This window comes from Leopardus geoffroyi, chromosome D4 (assembly GCF_018350155.1).
Source record: "Leopardus geoffroyi isolate Oge1 chromosome D4, O.geoffroyi_Oge1_pat1.0, whole genome shotgun sequence".
Lineage (NCBI taxonomy): Eukaryota > Metazoa > Chordata > Mammalia > Carnivora > Felidae > Leopardus > Leopardus geoffroyi.
In genome coordinates this window covers 66,402,056-66,422,361 of record NC_059342.1, presented here as the reverse complement: position 1 = coordinate 66,422,361, position 20,306 = coordinate 66,402,056, and the positions used below count along the sequence as shown (strand labels likewise).

The following is a 20,306-nucleotide window of genomic DNA, read 5'->3' as shown; positions in this document are numbered from 1 at the left end:
CATAGGCCAGGCCTTTTGCCAGGTGCCTTATCCTATTTAAATTAGATAACATCAAGGGCTCCTTGGTGGCTCATCTTGGGTCAGGTCATGATCTCTTGGTTGTGAGATCGAGCCCCATGTTGGGCTCTGCACTGGGCCTGGAGCCTGCTTAAGATTCTCTTTCTCTACCTCTGCTCCTTCTCTTCTCTCTCGTAAATAACGAATAAATGAATAAACGGGTGAATAAATATTGAATGAATACATATTTAGGTTAGGTAACCTCAGGTACCAGATTCTGGCACTTAGTACCTATTTAGTAAATGTTAGTTTTTGTCTCTCTTTCCTTTTTAATCTGGCTTATAAGAGTCAAAATAGATGATTGAACAGTTGGTAATTTGAGGGGCAATAGAAAAGTTTAATTTTTAAATGTTTGATCCTTTTTTTCAAGTTTCCCTTCTCCCTCACGTAGTTTTCTTGTTAATCTATTTATGCAATCTTGTATTCTCCTACCCTACTTTCCACATGGTGAAAACACAACTTGAAAAAAAAAAGAACAAGTAGAGAGGTATTTATAAAGGTCCATCTTTCTTTTGACAGGTATTTGTAAATTTCGCCAAGGACCAAAGTGATGATGACCACTTAAAGGACTTGTCATTACACAAAAACCAGACAGTAGTGGATGTTGCAGTTCTCACATCTTTTCTCCAGGATGAGAAAGTGAAAGAAAGTTATGTATGAAGAATACTGTTCATGCAGAGTGACTGAAAGAAAGGAGGAACTAGCCCTCCCTTTGCACCATGTGAAGTGTTCCAAAAGAAAGAGCTGGACGTTTTTGTGGGAAGAAGTAAACTGGATACTGTACTGATACTATCTTCAATGCAATGCAATTCAATGCAATGAAAACAAAATTCCATTACAGGGGCAGTGCCTTTGTAGCCTATGTCTTGTATGGCTCTCAAGTGAAAAAGACTTGAATTTAGTTTATTACCTTATTACCTATGTGAAACTCTAGTATGGAACCCAGTGGACATATGGGTTTGAAATCACACTTTTTTTTGTTCCTTTGTATTCTCACTGGGGTTGCAACAATAATTCATCAAGTAATCATGGCCAGTGATTATTTATCAAAATCAAAAGGCATGTACATCTTCATTCATTAAGCCGTGCCATGCCAGGAGACTGGTTTCCCGGTGACACATCCATTGCTGGCAATGAGTGTGCCAGAATTACTAGTGCCAAGTTGCGCAGAAAGCCTGAAGGACCATGGTGTGTCATGCACCCTTTTGCGAGAGCTGCTCTGCTTCAGAGTCTATCAGCATCGTAATCAGGTGACAAAATGGTGCCATGTGTGGGAAAGGCCTGCATTGATTCCCTCTTTGATGAGCTGCTGTGGTGGCGGTAACATGCAAGTTGTGGGTGGCTCAAGACAGGTGAGACTTAGTTCCATTCTTATGTTGTCCCTTGCTTGGAGCCATGGGTCTCCAGGGGTCATTTTTCTGGGACTTTTTAAAGAAACTAAGATCCTGGAAAGAAGCCAAGAGCAGCCAAATTGTTGAGGCTGCAAGCTGCTGAGGCCAGGTCATGGGAGTAAAGAGATGGCGTGTTCAAACCTAGGGAGGCCTGTGTCCATTTGTCCTGGTTGTCTGTTAACACGGTACATTGCATCTCAAGATCTTCCTGTTTGACAGAAGTGTAGTATTATTTCTGGCTTTTTAAATTAATCTAGAATATGAAAAGATGGAATTGTATTTTGACGAAAATCTTTGTACTTTTAACGTTATTTGGAATTTTTAATTCTGTCAGTGACTTGTGAATCCTTGGAATGGCCTCTTTGTAGAACCCGTGGCATAGAGGAATATGGCCTCACTGCTTCACTAGCTATTTCTTATGGAAGCCTGCAGGTGTATCCTCTGACTAGTGCCTAGTGACTAGAAAATAAGGTGATGGTCAAGATCTCATGACAATACTATATTTGAGTTTAAGGTCATCATTTAAAATCTCTTAATCTCAGTTTATTAAGTATTTTTTGAGTGTATATTATAGCTGAATTGAGTATGTATGTATGTATGGATTGGGTGGGGAGAAATTAAGTCTCAGTAGTTAATCCCTGTGCCATGTTATTCAGCTAACAGGTTTACAAATAATAGGTTGTTTTGTTGTTGTGGGAGCCCAGTGAAGGAATACTGGGCAGCTTTTTTTTTTTTAAATAGCAACAGTGCAAAAGCCAAAAAAGTTTAACTGTCATAAGGGTCTCAAGACTAAATAATGAGTACTTTCACAAAGAAGATCACTAGCTTCAAAACTTGAGTAACGCAACTTGTGCTTAAGGCATTTAGTACCTTCAAATAATTGGCTTTGAAGATCTTAGACACCCCATTCTGACAATCTCAAAATTTTCATCTCCTCAATCCTGAATCTGTTATGAAAAAAATAAAAACAGCAAATGCCCACACATGGAATATATTTCAGACGTTTCCGACCCAGTCTTTTTTTTAGTAAACATTTTAAAAAATATTATTTCACTAATGCCTAATGTGATCTGCCTTAAGACAACAAAAATATGAGGGAAGTACTGTTGGGTGAAGTTCAAGCTGTCTTTCAATGTTATTACTGATTTCTTCTTTTTCTAAAATTTAAATATTAACTCTAAAGGTGTTAAGATTTCAGATCTATTTCAAATCTATATTTTTTAAAATTTATAGAAAGTTATCACATAACTTGTTTGGAAAAAGAAAATGACTTAGAAATTAATGTTATTATTTTCTAAAATGATAAACAGGTAATGAAGGCCTAGTTCCAGTAACCATTGGCATGATGAGGTGATTATATTTTGTGCTATCTCTAATAAGATTCATAATTTATTTTCTCACTGTTTAATATTTTTAAAAATCAAACTTTTGTTAGTTTTCCCAGTTCACTATTATCATGTTCTAATTCTCTATTAAATCAGTGAATAGCTAGCTCTTGGCTTTAATTACTCTGACTTCAAGGTCACATTGAAAAAAAAACAAAAGACACTGTGAACTGTTGTGAAAAAACAAAAAAAAACCATTTCAATATAGATTTTAAAAAGATCTCTTCTGAAGCTAGGAACAATCTACAGTTACACACTGACTTTGTGGTTACATTTTAGACTATCCAGATAGTATTTTACATTTTCCTTTGTAAACCTAATCGTAGTAGAAATTTTTTACCAATTCTCTACTCAAGTAAAAATTCTATATATTCCCTGTGGAAATGTAAGTATGTGAGGTTCAAAAATTCTCAAAAGTGTTCAAAGATTGCTGCTTTTGCTTCTTTTGGACAACTTGGAAACTTTATTAACAACTGTGAATGTGAAAAATACAAAAGAAAACAGTAACAAAGCCCTGTATACATTAAACATCCAGCACAGTTCATTGTTAAAAAACAGCCAAACCTCAAACTACTGTATTTCAATCTGTACTGAAAGCGTGTTCATTGTGACTATTATATGTTGCACATCCTTCATTCACTGTAATCATTGATGAAAGGGATTTGTCTGTTTTCTTCTCGTGGTTGTATATATCAGGTAAATTTTCTTCCAAAGAGCCATGTGTCCTATGTAATAATGAACCACTTTGATACGAAGATATTAATTTGTACCCTTGTAACAATTTACTAGTCATGATATAGTACTATAGTAAGATGGCTCTAATTCTCTTCAAAATTGTTGCATCCCTTTTATAGAATGTTTATATTTCCATAAGGATTAAGTTTTCTCTCTTCTTATACCCTAGGATGAAGCTATGTTTTTTTGTGCTTTTTCTTTATCATTGGCCCCTTCATTCCGAGCACTTTATGCTGTCTCTAATGGGATCTATTTTTGCACTGGAATATCTGAGAATTGCAAAACTAGACAAAAGTTTCACAACAGATTTCTAAGTTAAATCATTTTCATTAAAAGGAAAAAAAAGAAAAAAATTTTGTATGTCAATAACTTTATATGAAGTATTAAACATATTTCTATGTTGTAATGAGTCACGAAATAAAGCTGTGGCAGTTCTGCTGGTCTATGCAAATTTATTTCCATGCATCTGTAGCACCACCTACTGTTAATGCTTATAAAGCCATCAGGAGAGTAAGAAATGTCCGCCTGTAGTAGAAAAGCTATGTAGTAGCCTGTAGTAGAACAGGCTAAATGTCCTGTTGGAAAGAGGGCTGAGGGGACTACTTGGAAATAAAGGGTGTTTGCACTTTCATAATTTGGTTAAGATAGTAAATATTAAGTTTAAGAGGTTTTTAGATAAAAGCTTAATGATTTCGAAGCTATAGAGATCTCTGAAAACACTGTGTAGCTAAACCTGTTTAATAAAAGTCTCACTGCTTTATTTGGTATAGAAGCTACAATGGCTGCCTTCAGTTGTCCTTTGCGGATTCAACTGAAAATACAAGGACAGAGCGTGGCAATTGTCCTGGGCATGTGGCCTGGGGGAGTGCAGAAAAGTGGAAACAGTAGAGGAACATCAGAGGTGCCTTCCTTCTGTAAGAAGTGCTGTGCAATCGCAAGCCAAGGTTATGTAGGCTCTGATGACACACATGGATATAGTTTTAATAGCTCACTAGCAAAATCTCAGAAAAGTTGTCTGCTTATCTCACTAATGTGAAGAACATCTGTCAAACACCCGCTGGTAGGCTGCACGGTGGAGTCATGGCCCTATGTGGGACCTCCTCAGAATGGCCGGGACAACAGGTAGTGAGCGGTCCTTTGCTAAGGTGCACATCTGGCTGTGTGCAGAGGAGGGTCTTGGTTGGTTTGTGACGGAGCCTTCTAGACCACTCAGCCTCTGCGTCACAGCTCTGTCTTTCCCTCTTAATGTTCACATTACCAAAACTTAAATGAAATGCTAGAAAACAGTTTCTTTGTGGAAAATGACCACTGAGGGAGAGAAGAAAACTACTGAAAAACTAAAAGGCAAGTAACTTAGATAATGTAAGTTACCCGTGGGTCTTGAGGGAAATCTTCTATATAGAGAAAAGCCTAAATAAACACTTGAAGGTTCAAAAAAACCTCGGAACCTTTAAAATGTTAATGCATATATTACATATGAAAAAGTATAAGAAAATTAGCTACCTTTTTCCAGTGTTTTACTGTGTTGTCAGACAATGTAATCCTCAATTACCTGTCTGCCCTATGGGGTAAGCAATACCATTTGATATATGGGGGAATTGTGGCTCAGTGGATAAATAACTTGTTTAGAGCACTATCAAAATGGCAGAGAGTTCTTTCTGGTGAGGTGGTGTATCAGTTAAGATTGCCCTCATAAAATTAGTCTGGAATCGTAATTTAACAAATATTTATTAAACTCTGTTGTGCACCATATACCTTTCTAGGTTCTGGGGATGCAGTGTTGAAGACAGAGTTCCTGCTCTAATGAACTAAAATTTCAGTGGAGAAATTATATTCGCATTCACGATGGATATGTAGACAAATACAATAAATTCAGACCATAGTAAGTGCTAAGAAGAAAATAAGCCATGGCAATGAGATAACGATGGAGAGGCAGCCATATGAAGAGTGACATTTAAGCTCATATCTCATAAAATAAGCAGGAGCCAACATTTGAAGGTGGGCAGAGAGAACCTTCCTGGAAGAAGGAACACCTGGTGACAAAGGCCCCAGGTGGAAAAAAACTTGGCAAGTTGGGGAAGGAGGGAGAGAATTCCAATGTCTCCGGACTGGTAGAAGGGGCAGAAACCAGAACCTATAGGGCCTAGCAGGCCATGGCAAGGTATCTGGATTTTATTGGTAGTGCAATGAGAAGCCACTGCAGAGTTTTAAACAAGGTAATGGTTTGATCTAATCGCTGTTCAGAAAGAAAGCTGGTTGTATGGGGAGAAAGGACAGTAGGGAGGCAAAGTGATAATGGGAGGAATAGGAATGTTCAGGATCTCTTTTACTGACAGAGCCAAAGGCACTGTTGACAAGATCCATGTGGGGGTTGAGGGAGAGAGAGCTATTAAGGTTTGTGACCCAAACTAAACAGGTGGTTGTGTTAAAATATGGCTGCTATTTCAGTCTGGTGCTCAGGAACAATGATGGGAAAGAAGGTAAAAATGTGTGAAACATCAGCACAGCACATGTATGGTATTTAAGCCTTGGGACTGACCTATAAAGAAAATGAAGACAGAAAATATTCCTGTGCTCTGAGATCCTTCCCATATTTAGAGAGAAGCCAGCAAAGGAACAGGGACTGGCCAGTGAGGAGGAAAACCTGAGTATGATGCCATATATCGAAGCTCAGAATCCAGTGTTTCTGGAAGGCGAAGGTGGTCAGTTGCGTCCAACACTGCAGAGAAGAGGAGCAAGGTAAAGGCAGAGAAAAAGATAGATTTTGGTAAGACAAGGTCTTTGGTGACCTTCTTAAGAGTCATTTCAGTAGATTGACATGGGTCAAGTTGAGGGAAGAACAAGAAGTGAAGAGGGTGAATATACATAACTACGGAGAGCTCCGCTTTAACGGGAAGCAGAAAACATGACAACAGCCAGATCACAAAGCTTTTATTTGCATTCCTGTCTGTTAATAGTATAGGCTGCACCTAAACACCATGTCACCTTTCCTTTCAATTTTTTGGTTTTAATCCTTTTAGACATTTCTTCTATCAAGAGGCTTATAACACTTGTTTTGTAAATTTCCCTTAAGACAGCTAATTCATGATTTACTATTTTATATTCACAATATGTTTTAGAAACAACACAGCTCTAAATATTAGACTATCAAGAGAGTTTGGAAGTACCAAACCTAGTTTTAGAATGCAGATGCACTCAACTAAAATGGAAATTAAAGGTGCTTTAAGGAAAACTCTAGCCTATCTGTGGTGGTACTGAAAACTTTCTTTCTGGGATTATTACCATGCTATTTTCTTGATGTAAATTAACATTTACAATAAAGTTGTTAAATTATTACTCTGTCACTACCCTATAGCGACATTATAAAAGCTCTAGAGAAGATAATACAAATACAAAACACAAATAAAACCCTGCAGAATGGATATGTAGGCTTTTATTCAGGCAACCATTCCCATAACCATAAAGATCTCTTTAAAACAGAACTGTCCCAACTATCTTAGTTAGTTATCCAAAATGAACAAAAATTAACTATAAATGAACACATTTCGGTACATAAAATAAGTTTTCTGAAGTTTTTTAACACTGAGACCTAATTACATTATATTCCAAGTTAGAGTGACTCATAATTAATATGAAAACTGTAATTAATAAAAATGACATAGTGACATTACTTGGTCAAAGTAAAGAAACATGTTTGACCTTAGATTCTTAGGAATCCCATGTGATCACAAAATAAACACTACTGGGCAAAAAAGATTTTAAAGTTCAAAAAAACAGACATGATGAAAAGATATTATATACAAATAATTTAAAAATATCAGCCACAGAAATGTAAAATCATCACTTGAATTTTTTTTTTAGATGGGATTATGTGGGTGACTTTTATTTTTTTTCAAAGTAACTTTTATTTTATTTTTAATATGAAATTTATTGTCAAGTTGGTTTCCATACAATACCCAGTGCTCATCCCAACAGGTGCCCTCCTCAATACCCATCACCTACCCTCCCCCTCCCTCCCACCCTCCATCACTTGAATTTAAGAAAGTGCTATAAAAGCAGAGTCTGGTTGTCAAAATAGATTACAAGGGATATTCCGAAACAAATGAAAAATCAAAATCCTCAAGTAGTGGCAAGTATTTCTAATGTGTAACAGACACAGAAATGCCAAGGGGAAAATGTACAGAACTATTTCCTGAAGTGGAAAGGAAAAGATGAAGGAGGTAGAGGTGGCTTTAAAAGTGCAGAGACCTAGCAAATTCACTTACCATCTTCCAAATAAAAGAATCTCTTGGGAGAATTTAAGCACCATTAGCAGACACATCTTATAGCAGTTAATGCAATGCTTTGTCTTTCAGTGGAAAACTATTTCAAAGGTGAAAATGACGTAGGAAGCAGAAGCATATTCTGTTGAGACACGAGGTAATTGACACTCTCCCGAACTGCAAAAAAGCATTTCATAAGAAGGCATATAAAGTTATTGACTAAATGAGATTTGTTGTACGAATAATTCATGCCTAGTGAAATAGCTTACCAGCTGCCACAACTCTGGGATCCTCATGAGACTGATGTCTCCCAGCTGCACGACTGTCTGCACTCTCATTCCACCAAAGAACATGAACTGCAAAAATAACCAAAAATAGATTCTAAAGACCATGGCGTTACTACAAATAAGAAATACAAAAAATTAATCAGAAACATAAAGTCTTATTCATGGTGAATATCAAAAAGGTAAAATTAAGTATGTTAGTAAGATTTCGGAGGGGTCAGGGATTTGGGAGAGAAATTGATAAATCAATCAAACTTTTAAAGTTTTATAGTTGAAAAACAGATGGAGAGAAAAAGTAAGTAACAGCACTAAAAGACACAATCAAGGCTGGACCCAAGTTTTATGATGTCCTACTATGTTCTATTTTTATTAAAAAAAAAGCAAGATTATAACAAAAATGTTCATTACTAAAAATGTGGATGTTTTAAAAAAATTAAAAGCATAATTTGGGAGTGCTTGGGTAGCTCAGTTGCTTGAATGTCTGACTCTTGATTTCAGCTTAGGTCATGATCTTACAGTTGTGAGATAGAGCCCCACGTTGGGCTCTGTGCTGAGGGTGGAGCCTGCTTAAGATTCTCCCTCCCTCTCTCTCTCTCACCCTCTATCCCTCTCCCCCACTCCCTTGTGCTCTCTTTCTCTCTCTTTACCTAAACTAACATTTAAAAAATGAATAAAAGTAGCATAATTTTAACTACTTAGAGAAAACCTCTATTAAAATTTAGTGTATTTCTTTAAAAAGTTAGTAAAATGAAATTAGTAAAATGTATACTATGCTTAGGAATATTTTTAAAAATCAACAGTGTGTATTTTCCATGGTAGTAACCTTAATTTTTAATGGCTCTGTGAATGCCTCCTTGTGACAACTTTTTTTATCCCAATACCTTATTGCTAATTATTTACATTATTCAAAATATTTCAGGATTCTACAGAATACTGAAATTTTTTTATGACTAAATGTAATACACATTAGCTGTACAGATTTTAGAAAATGGAGATAAAAAGGAAGCAGGAATCATTTCTAATCCTACCACCCTAAAATAACCACTTTTCTATTTTGGTGTATCTCTTTCCATATACACATAGGGTCATACCACACTGTTTCCAGTGTTTCCTTATTGTAAGTAATGTGGACATAGACTGAGAGCAGCAGCTACATGTAGGTCTATAATAACAATGTCGAAGACAACTACTACTAACATTTATTGGGTGCTTACTATATGCCAGGCCTCACTCTAAGAGTATTGCATGTATTAACTCATTTAATTTTCACAATACTCTTAGGTTATTATTATTTTATTGATGAGCAATGTAAGGCACCATAAGGTTAAGTAACTCATGCTAAGTCACAAAGACAGTAAGTGGTGAAGCTGGGATTCAAACCCAGGCAGTCTGGATCTGATTATTTCCTCAATATAAACTCCTAAAATTTAAACTGAGAGAACCAGAGTATTTTATATATAATTCTACATGTATAGTGTACATACTGTAACTGTCCTCCAGAAATTATGTCCTGAGTACTCCGCATATTACTCTTTCTCTGCTGTTCTGAGAATGAATTTAAGATTAAAAACTGGGCACACATGTTTTCAGTAGTTTTTTCTTATAAAAGTTATATATGCCCACTATAAAAAAAATAGACTTAATAAACATTAACATCATCATTAATATCATTTACATCCTTTCAAACTTCCTTCCTATATAACCTAACACACTACACATCTATGCATGTTTCCTAGAATATTGGCAAAAATAATTTAAAAATTAAACCTTTTATCTTTATTGCCAACTTTCGGGAAATGATTAAGACAGTATGAACCCTACACAGTATATGAGTACTTACTTTTCCCAATTTATCAAATACTATATATAAGTATGTCTTTATTAGGTAAAAATGGCATCGGATTATTGTCTTAATCTGTATCTTCTTTAGTAGTCATTTGTAGGTCTACCTTTGCATAAGTCTTCATTTTTCTTTTTGCTTTTGAATTTTACTTAAGGTGCTTTGGGGCATGCAGAAAAATTGAGCCTTTTTGTTTTTATTTTTAATTCTTTTAGAGAGATAGAATGAGCAGGGGAGAGGGGCAGAGAGAGAGAAAATTTTAAGCAAGTTTCATACTCAGCACTGAGCCCAATGCAGGGCTTGATCCCAAGACCCTGGGATCATGACTTGAGCCAAAACTGAGAGCCAGAAGCTCAACCAACTGAGCTACCCAGGTGCCCCTTTTTATTTTTTTAAGTAGGCTTCATTCCCAGTGTGGAGCCCAATGTGGGACTTAAACTTACGGCGTTGAGATCAAGAGTCAGACACTCAACCAACTGAGACACCCAGGTGCCCCTGAGCCTTTTAAAAATAAAATCATCCACCCCAAAAAAACAAATAATCCAGTGAAGAAATGGGCAAAAGACATGAGTAGACACTTTTCCAAAGAAGACATCCAGATGGCTAAAAGACACATGAAAAAATGCCCAATGTCACTCATCATCAAGGAAATATAAATCAAAACCACAATGGGATACCACCTCATACATGTCAGAATGGCTAAAATTAACAACTCTGGCAACAACGGATGTTGGCAACGATATGGAGAATGGGGAACCACTCTACACTGTTGGGAATGCAAACTTGTGCAGCCACTCTGGAATACAGTATTAGGAGGTTCCTCAAAAAATTAAAAATAGAACTACCCTACAACCCGGCAATTGCACTAATAGGTATTTATCTAAAGGATGCAAAAATGATGATTCAAAGGAGCACATGTACCCCAATGTTTATAGTATTACTATTGACAGTAGCCGAAGTATGGAAAGAGCCCAAATGTCCATTGACTGATGAATGGATAAGAATATATGGTGTGTGTGTGTATATATATATATTTATATTTTCAATGGAATATTACTTGGTGATCAAAAAGAATTAAATCTTGCCACTTGCAACAACGTGGATGGAACTAGAATGTATTATGCTAAGCAAAATAAGTCAGGGAAAGACAAATATTAGATGATTTCACTCATGTGGAATTTAAGATAAAAACAGATGAACATAAGGTAAGGGAAGCAAAAATAATATAAAAACAGAAGGAAACAAACCAAAAGAGACTCCTAAATACAGAGAACAAACAAAGTTGTTGGGTGGGGGGGAAGGGCTAAAGGGGTGAGGGGCATTAAGGAAGACACTGGTTGGGATGAGCACTGGGTGTTATATGTAAGTGATGAATCACTAAATTCTATTCTTGAAAAAATATACATTTTTTTGATTAAAAAATAAAATCATCAATTAATTTTTTTCTTTTACTGTTTCTTTGTTTTTTGGCTTAGAAATACAGTTCTCATCCATATCATTAAATACATTTATATTTTACTTTAGTAATTCTATGACTTCTTTCTGTCTACACTGAAATCTGTAATCCATTTTAAGTCTAGTTTAGTATATGGTGTGAGCTAGACATCTAGTAATTTTCATAATTTTCTCTTCATATATTTTCCAACCAAAATATCTTTTTCTGTGTATTCTGATTATTTTCATAGGATATATTACTAGAAGTTAAATTTCTGGGTAAAGATCAGAAGGTCAGCTTTGAATGTGTTAGGTTTGAGATGTCCATTGGACATTCAAGCGAGGAAGATGAGGAGGCAAATGGATATAATGAGTCTTTCAAATATTTTACTAGCTATTCTTAGTTTTTTATCCTTCCAGATGAACTTTACATACATTTTTAAGAGTTTGCCACAAAACACTCTCTGAAATTCTGACTGTAATAACTTTCAACTTTAAAAGTTAAATGCTCCAAACAGATGTTTCAAAATCAGTTTAGGGGATGCCTGCCTGGCTCAGTGGGAAGAACATGCAATTATTGATCTTGGTGTTGTGAGTTCGAGCCCCAAACTAGGTGTAGAGATTACTTAAGTAAACTTTAAAAATGAATGAATGAATGAATGAATAAATAATTAATACAGGTATGTATATTTATCTGTATGCTATGTATATCTGCACTGAAGTGTTTAAGAGGTTATTTAAAGTTTTTTTTTTTTTTGTTTTTTTTTTTAAATTTTTTTTTTTTCAACGTTTATTTATTTTTGGGACAGAGAGAGACAGAGCATGAACGGGGGAGGGGCAGAGAGAGAGAAGGAGACACAGAATCGGAAACAGGCTCCAGGCTCTGAGCCATCAGCCCAGAGCCCGACGCGGGGCTCGAACCCACAGACCGCGAGATCGTGACCTGGCTGAAGTCGGACACTTAACCGACTGCGCCACCCAAGCGCCCCGTTAAGTTTGTTTATTTTGAGAGAGAGGGAGTACATGTGTGCATGAGTGAGTCAGGGAGGGGCAGAGAGAGAGAGAGGGGGAGACAGAGTCCCAAGCAGGCTCCACTTAGTGCAGAGCCTGACACAGGGCTCGATTCCACGACCATGAGATCATGACCTGAGCCAATATCAAGAGTTGTACACTGAGCCATCCAGGCACCCCAATGCATATGCATTATTTGTAGCATGTATATATATATCAAATAACATTTTGATCTTACTCCTAGGTCATTTACATATATATATGAATGTCTGTAGATACTTACTTGTGTATGCATATATACATATATGTGTGTGTATGTATATATATATATATATATGTATGTGCGTATATATATATATATATATATATATATATATATATATGTATACACACACGCACACGAATGACCTATATAGACCAAAATACTATGGTATTTATGGTATTTAATACTATGTCCTTTTTCATTCAAGGACAATCTTCCTACCCCAAGAAATGTTATTTTAAAAAGCCAACAAAAGTAAACTTAGAGGAAAAAAAAAAGATGAAAGAACAGATATATTCCTGAGGCTCTTTGCAGTTTTTCAGCATTCTGATGTGTCATGGAAAATAGTAATTCAACATTTGAAAAACACTTCATGAAGTGTTAACATTCTAAACAGGATAAAAAACAGGTTTCTTTCAACGTTTAAAATTACAGAAATCCTAAAACTCTGGCAATAAAAATTTAAATATATGCTATAATGAAGAAAAGAGACAAACTGACCCAAGAAATTTAGTAGATCACCAATATACTTTGCAATTTCACAGAAGAAATAGACAACTATACCTCTGTTGAGTGCTCCATATTCTGTGTGGAAAACTCCGACTAGTTTTGAGTAGCCTAGATCCACATGGGCATTAAGTGCTCTTCTAAATGCGTCACCCCACAGAGCTGGCCCACCTGGTTTCATCTGAAAAATAACTAGCTCATAGACTCCTAGAATAGGGAGAAAAACAATTATTTTACAAAAGATATTCAGGAAATTTCTAATCAGGTCAGTCTAGTTCAACTGGAAGGCTAATCTGCATACACAGATTTGGAGGATCACACAACTGTACACATGAATTGTGGCATTATTTTTCCTTGCTTTTATGTTTAGCAGGTCCTTGTCCAAGTTTAAGGATCAGTTGTTAAGCTTATATAGAAAGACAAAAATGGGGGTACGCCTGGATGGCTCAGTCGGTTAAGCACAGGACTTCAGTTCAGGTCATGATCTCACAGTCGTGAGTTTGAGCCCCGTGTCAGGCTCTGTGCTGACAGCTCAGAGCTTGGAGCCTGCTTTGGATTTTGTGTCTCCCTCTCTTTCTGACCCTCCACCACTTGAGTTCTGTCTCTTTCTCACCCTCTCTCAAAAATAAATAAACATTAAAAAAAAAAAAGACAAAATTGGGAAGATATATTAAGCTATTATCTGAAATACTGTTATAAATTTTGTCAATAAAATATTGAAAATTTACATTAGGATCAGGTTTCTGAGCTGCCTGAATCTGCACTTTTAGGTAAGAAATGAATTAGAAAAGACTTCTCTGATCTCCTGTATTTCCTCTTCTTTCTAATTTTAAGAGGTAATTTTAAGAGGTAATATTTTTTTGTTTATATAACTTCCCCCTATATGATTCCATTTCTAATAGGAACAAACGATAGATCAGTCTTGTCTGAGTTTTTGAGTGTTAGGAAAAAAATCCAAAACTGAACAAGATGATTTTATTGTTCCTAAATAGCCAGATAAACATTTGAAAAGCATTCTACCTTCTGGTCAGAGGTGAGGTGCAGGTAAAGAAAAAGGAACTAGGGACAAGTAGCTTTGAGAAGAAAAAGGAAAAAAAGTACAAAGTTACTAAAGAGTTATGAACAGCAGAGGAAGAGAACCAAGATTTGACACTGTCCAAGAAGCCACTTAAGTTCATTTAGATAGTGCTGAAAGCCTGTGAGGAGGTCTGGGTGGATTAGGATCCAAACAAGACTTTTCAAATCTCGGATAATCTAAAATATACTACAAAGTTGGGAATAATGGAGGAAATAAAATAAAATTCAATTAGTTAATGCTTTTTAAAAAGCTGACCTTTGTTTAAAACTATGTTAAATATTTCCTTAAGTGAGCAAGAAAGTGAAATCAGCAAGAAGAGAAATCTTTAGTAATTATTTTCAAAATGAGAAAAGGAAAACAAAAATGTTAAACTACAGTAATACAGCTTAACAGTTTAAGTCCCCTAAAAGTCTTATAAGCAAAAATATCCTTAATATTTTAAGATTAACTGTAATTTGTGTCTATAAAAAAAAAAAAAAAACAACTATGACAAAATTTCATACCTTATCTTTCACTTGCCGGAACATGTTTTCTCTGCTTCCAGCCCCCAACTTTTCAAACTTTACTCCCTATTCAACTTTTTATACTCAAACCTCAACTTTAAGGGCATTTCCAAATTGGGGGGAAAAATCCAACTTCATTATTCAATGTTCATTGTTTTAATAAGCAACGAGTTAAAATTCATTTTTATCTCTATAATATATTCCTATATAAAACACAGGGGATTATTTTTCCCTATGGAAGTGTAGTTTTTATAGCTTGAAATCTGTAGTATTTTCTCCATCAAAATTCAAAGTAACTAAGAGGGAAGGACTTACCTTCTTTTGCAGGCTTTTCTAATTTGCACCATGGCACCAGGTAAGTAATCTCAAACTCTTGTTCATCTATGAGAGCCAGATTTGGAATGAGAAATTGTTGCCAATCTTTATTTTTGGCCAGGGCTTCCCGAACTTCAGTTCGGTGAGCAAAATTATCTATGGGAAGAAAAGGAGTAATAAAAGTAAAAATTTATTTAAAATCACCTATACCTTTTTTTTTTTTTTGGATTTCATTCAATTCAGCAAATGTTCACTGAGGCCACGTAAGGACACTGTTAAATCACTGGAGATACCAACATAAATAGATATGACATCTGTCCTTAAGTTTCTCATGCTCTAAAAGGGGAGTAGGAATTTGAACAACTAATGATAACGTCATATGGTGGGGTTTATAAACTATTCTCTAGTAGGTAGTTGTGTGACTTAGGTTAAGTTATTGAATCTTTCTGTGCCTGTTTCTTACTCTGTGAAATGGGAATAATGACATAGTATCTCCCTCCAGGGTTTCTGTGCAGGTTAAATGAATTACTATATGAAAGGTGCTTTGAGCAGTGTTTGACACCTGGATAGCACTCAATAGATATTAATTATTCTTATTGTTTGAGACATTTAAACTATAGTGCCAGTTTAGAGAAAGACTATTATTCTTTGGTGGTAGTGGTGATGATGGTGGTGGTGGTGGTGTGTGCTCAGGTCAAGGTACACTCTGTATTAAATTTAACATAAATAAAAGGAATATGTGCTTTTTTAGCATCTTCTTTGAACAGCTTCCAAAGAAATCGTGCTGATTCTCTTTCTTATGATCACCATTCTTTTTACCCAGTATTTATTTCTCTTACGTTTGTTACTCAAATATTTACTAACATTTAGGCCTAGTATTATATTTACTTTTAGGGCTTCAGTAAGACTAATGGTAAGAAGTTTTTCTATGGTTTATGCAGGGCATCTTAAGAGCTTAAGTGAGTTATATCAGGACCTGACTGGTGATTTTTTAAATGGACATGAGTCCACTGGTGGCATATTAAAACACAAATTGTGCTTTAATGGGATTTGTTCTATTACTATATGGAGAACCCCTAAACTATGGCCATGTTAAATAAAGAATGAACATTTTTCATATTAAAGTACTTCATGACTATTAACTTTGGACACTGATGATTAAACATTAAGTGAAGTATTGAAATTCTTTGGGTTTCATCAAGTCCTGATGTGGACTTCACAAAGATTAGACACTGGAGTAACACACATTCCAGGGATTCCTGTAACCTGTTCTTCTTTGACTATTAAATTTCAACAATAAGAAGGAATTACTCTCCCATCCTTTATGATATTAACCTACTTGGTTCTTACAACCCCTGCTATATTTTTTTCATAACTCATCCTTACCATAAGCCATTTATAATTTTTCTGAGAACTAAAGTCTAGTTCACAATTTTATGATTTGAAATATGAGATGCCACACTTTCCCATTTATGGTAACATAAGGATTTGGGCAAAGGGTTGTTAAAGGTGTACCCCTGGGAGGAGGAATTACTGAATTCATTTTTTACTGTTGTTCCCCATTTCAAAAGTTTAATTTAACCTGTGGGTATTTATACTAATCTAGATCCAAGAACTAAGCATCATGTAACACTTAACAGAACAAAAATCTATACTGAACCCTTAAGCTGGAAAAACCATACCATACTTCCAAATATGAAACACTTTATTCATTTTGCCTCCAAATTCTACACTCCAGGATCCAACCAATTCAGAGTGAGCTGTCCGAAGATGTATGTTTTTCTTAAGGTTTTCCAGAAACTCATTCATCTTTGAGGGCTTAAAGTAATAAGTACGAAATTCGTAGAATGTTCCATCATATTGTCTTGGGCCTGTAGCAAAAGATGAGTGCACCTGAAGAAAGATAAGGCAAATTTAAATATTTTGGGAAGGCAGGGTTTATAATACTGTTACAACCAAATCTGAATCTAGAAACAAGGGATACTCATTAGACTCATAATCCATATTTGTACCACTGTTGTCATCTGTCCTTAGACATTTGTTTAGGGAGATGTCAATACAGACAACTACTCTTTTTTTTTTTTTTTTTCAGACAACTACTCTTAAGTATGCTGAATATATAGCTACTGTTTCTTAGCAGGGATCTACTGTTAGCCACTTTTTCATGAATTTTATCGTAAGAAGGCACTGAAGTCTTAATAAAAGTCCTTTACTCAAGAACTACAATTAGGATTCTAATAAACTTGCAAATGTCTTACCCTATATAGCCAATATTCTGTTTTCAGTCAATACTATATGTTATACTACTATATACTACTATAACTATACAGTTATGCAATTAAATAACTTTATAAAATATGTAGGTGTTATGGAAGGTGAAATGGAAATGTCTTAGCAAAAAACCCTTTTTTAGGTTTTTCTTAAAAATAAAAAATGCTATTCAGGTCAAGGTATTTATCACATCTAATGAAGCAGATCCCTGGTAAAGACAGGAATGGACTCTGATGCTAAAGGAAGCTATAATCTATCCATGGATTATATATACATTATACCATACTATAACTGCATTATACTATGGTGGTAGACTGTATGAATGCTATAAAGGAAAAATCAATGAGTTAGAATTGTCTGAATCATTATTAGGTTTAATTATAGATGCAATGTGAAGAAAGGCATTTAATCCATCCAATTATACCAGATTGACGAAAATATCTTTTAAGAACCACTAAGTTCTTTTTGCATTAGTCATATGCTATCTATATAAATTTTTCTTCTAAATTAGTCCTCCAAGTCTAAATGACCTTAGCTAGGACATGCAGAGATTATCTTCCGTATATGTATTTATGTGTATGCACACACATGCACACACATTATGATGGCATTTGCATTTACAAATCTTTCTTACTATAGGTTTGGCTATCATGTGCCAATTTTATAAAACTTACTAATAAGAACTATCTATTAAAAGTAGTGGTACACGAGTGCCTGGCTGGCTCAGTCAGTACAGCATGTGACTTTCAATCTTAGGGTCATGAGTTCAAGTCCCACTTTGGGCATGGAGCCTACTTTATAAATTAAGTAAATAAAGTAAGTTTTGGTACAGAGTTATGGACTAATTTTGGGCTTTTTTGACTCCCTGATATGCCAAATGAAACTAGTAGACTTCTTTATCTGACATAATTTAGGTTAAAACCCACAATTTTTAAATTTATTTTGTGTATAAAGTCATAATTATATACTTGAATTCATTCCATTCATGTCCCCTATGATTTCTGTTCCTATTGCCCGAGTATCTAAGCTTACTTGGAAAGCAAGTATTCCCACCAAAAACAATTGCAGATACTTCTACTTTTGCTGGACATGCTTGTGTCATTTTAATCAAATTCTAATTAAAGAATGTTATGCAAATAAACAACTGACTAGTGTTATAGTTTAAAAAGTAGTATAAATAAAATATATTAGAAAACGGAACCGTTGGGTATTTATAACAATTGCTTTTATGTTATTTTTCAGAGAATTTGTATTTGGAAACAAATATGTGGTCAAAGGCACATAGTTTTATTATTTTTCAAATAAGAAACAATTAGAGGAAAAGCCCAGGGAAAGGTAACAGCAGTGAGGTAAGCGTGTGTGCTTGTGGGGAGGTGATTTTTGTCAAAGGGCGGAAACTACAATTATTTATGGGGTAGGATTCGTAAGTGTTCCAGGCTCCCTTATCTTCAGGTTAGGGCTCATTTTCAGCAGCACTTATATTCAATTAAAAGAGAACACTTGGCTCACATCTAATAAAGTCACAGTCCAGAATAAAGTTGTAAGGAATAACTTTTGGCCCTGCCCCAGAAAAGTGTGGATCAGAAGGATAAAGACTATTGCTAATCATGGGTGAATGGGCCATTACTGGTTCTTCTTCAGTCTTCACCAGAAAGTCAGTCTCTAGAGTAGGTTAATTCCCTTCCTATGTACCTTTCGAGAAAGAAATACAAGCCTAAATATCCAAAGGAAAAAAACACTGTAGACTGACAAATAGGCGGGTTCCCAACAGTTAAGGATGAATCACAAAAATCTGTTGTGCACATTTCTCATTCAAGGGTAAATGAGGCTGTTACCGTATCTGCTGAGGTTCCTAACCCTGCCAGCCTCGGACACGACCCACAGGAAACAGTGGGAGGCTGGGCTGGATGCTCCACGACCCGCACCCTGGGCCTTCTCTTCCAGGTTCTCTGCAAAAAGCTCGCTGTGTACACTTCGTTTAAACAAGGGAGGTCACTTCGGTCGCCAACTACTAGTTGACCTATTTCTCCTCTACCTTTCGTCGGGGGGGCGGGGAGGGCGGTGGCTTGTCAAAGACAAATAGAAAAGGCTCGATCAGCAAGCACTGGGCACCGGCCTCAACGTGGCGACCGCAGGGGCTGGACGGCAAGAACGAAGCAGCGGGAGCTTCAAGGGTGTCCTCAGGGACGCCTGGCACGTAGGCCAGAAAAATCCCATTCGCGGCTGCTCGCGAATTGGCCTGGAGGCGATACTGCCAGCGGACCCTCCCTGAACTGCGCTTCCATGCTCCCGTGAGTCCTGGGAGTCCTGTGATCCCACTTCCGGTTCTCAGACGTGCAGTAGAAGAATTTGGGCCCGGGAACCGACTGGGCGCATGCGCGACGCTCGTAAGTCTGGGAGCGCAGCCGGGAAGCGCTTGCGCGGGACCTCGAGCTCCTCGCTGACGTCCCTCCCCTCCCCCAAAGCACGGCGTGGGCACGTCTCCGCGGCCGGTACCTGAGGCGCGAGCGTACGCGCAGCCAGAGCTCTAGTCAGGCCGCTTCGGAGGACGAGCATGGTGCGGCTGCGAGCGCTGGGAGGGCCAGCCAGCCAGTATTCTGTCTTCGGTTCCTCCTGGTAGGGCTAACCCGCCTGGAAAAGAGCAGCGACCGAGCTACTGGCGGACGCAGGCTGGGGCGGGACTCCTCGGCGGCAGCTCCGCCTCTGGTGCCGGGAGGCGCGGCGGCACCGCCCGGTTGGCTGGCGTCGTCCGTGGGCGTCACGTTCGGGCCCCTGCCCCCTCTGGCCCAACGTTTGTTTCCTCAGACGTTCTCACCCAAACGTCAGAGGGGCTTTAGGATTAGCTGGACGCGGCGAGCTTTCCTGTGCCACCTTTCTGAGCCCATCAGCTAGTCTCCACGCGCGGTTGCGCACAGTTCTTAAAGTTCGTGCGCAGAATGTGTGTTTGTCCTTTGAGAAGTATGATGCGTGC

At 36.9% G+C, this 20,306-nt stretch overlaps 2 protein-coding genes across 9 annotated transcripts in view; one reads left to right on the top strand and one right to left on the bottom strand.

Annotated features, from left to right (window-relative positions):
• ABCA1 (ATP binding cassette subfamily A member 1) overlaps window positions 1–4,019 on the top strand; it is a 133,292-nt gene extending 129,273 nt beyond the window's left edge. For all 5 annotated transcript variants that reach the window (XM_045468369.1, XM_045468365.1, XM_045468367.1 and 2 more), the window contains one exon: window positions 577–4,019. In XM_045468369.1, coding sequence (XP_045324325.1) covers window positions 577–717 — 141 coding nt within the window. In that variant the 3' untranslated portion in view covers window positions 718–4,019. The remainder of the gene's footprint in view (window positions 1–576) is intronic.
• LOC123592946 (protein NipSnap homolog 3A-like) overlaps window positions 1–20,043 on the bottom strand; it is a 28,893-nt gene extending 8,850 nt beyond the window's left edge. For 2 of the 4 annotated variants that reach the window (XR_006710017.1, XR_006710018.1), the window contains exons 1-6: window positions 19,832–20,020; window positions 16,747–16,957; window positions 15,065–15,220; window positions 13,226–13,375; window positions 8,100–8,186; window positions 7,834–8,007 (exon numbers count right to left, since the gene is read on the bottom strand). Coding sequence is in view for 1 of the 4 variants with exons in the window: in XM_045468386.1 (XP_045324342.1) it covers window positions 7,931–8,007; window positions 8,100–8,186; window positions 13,226–13,375; window positions 15,065–15,220; window positions 16,747–16,957; window positions 19,832–19,891 (741 nt within the window). In the remaining 3 variants the exon portion in view is untranslated. Of the gene's footprint in view, window positions 1–6,174; window positions 6,288–6,986; window positions 8,008–8,099; window positions 8,187–13,225; window positions 13,376–15,064; window positions 15,221–16,746; window positions 16,958–19,831 lie in introns of those variants that run through there. The other 2 variants (XR_006710016.1, XM_045468386.1) reach the window with 2 other exon arrangements.
• Between the last annotated feature and the right edge of the window lie 263 nt (window positions 20,044–20,306).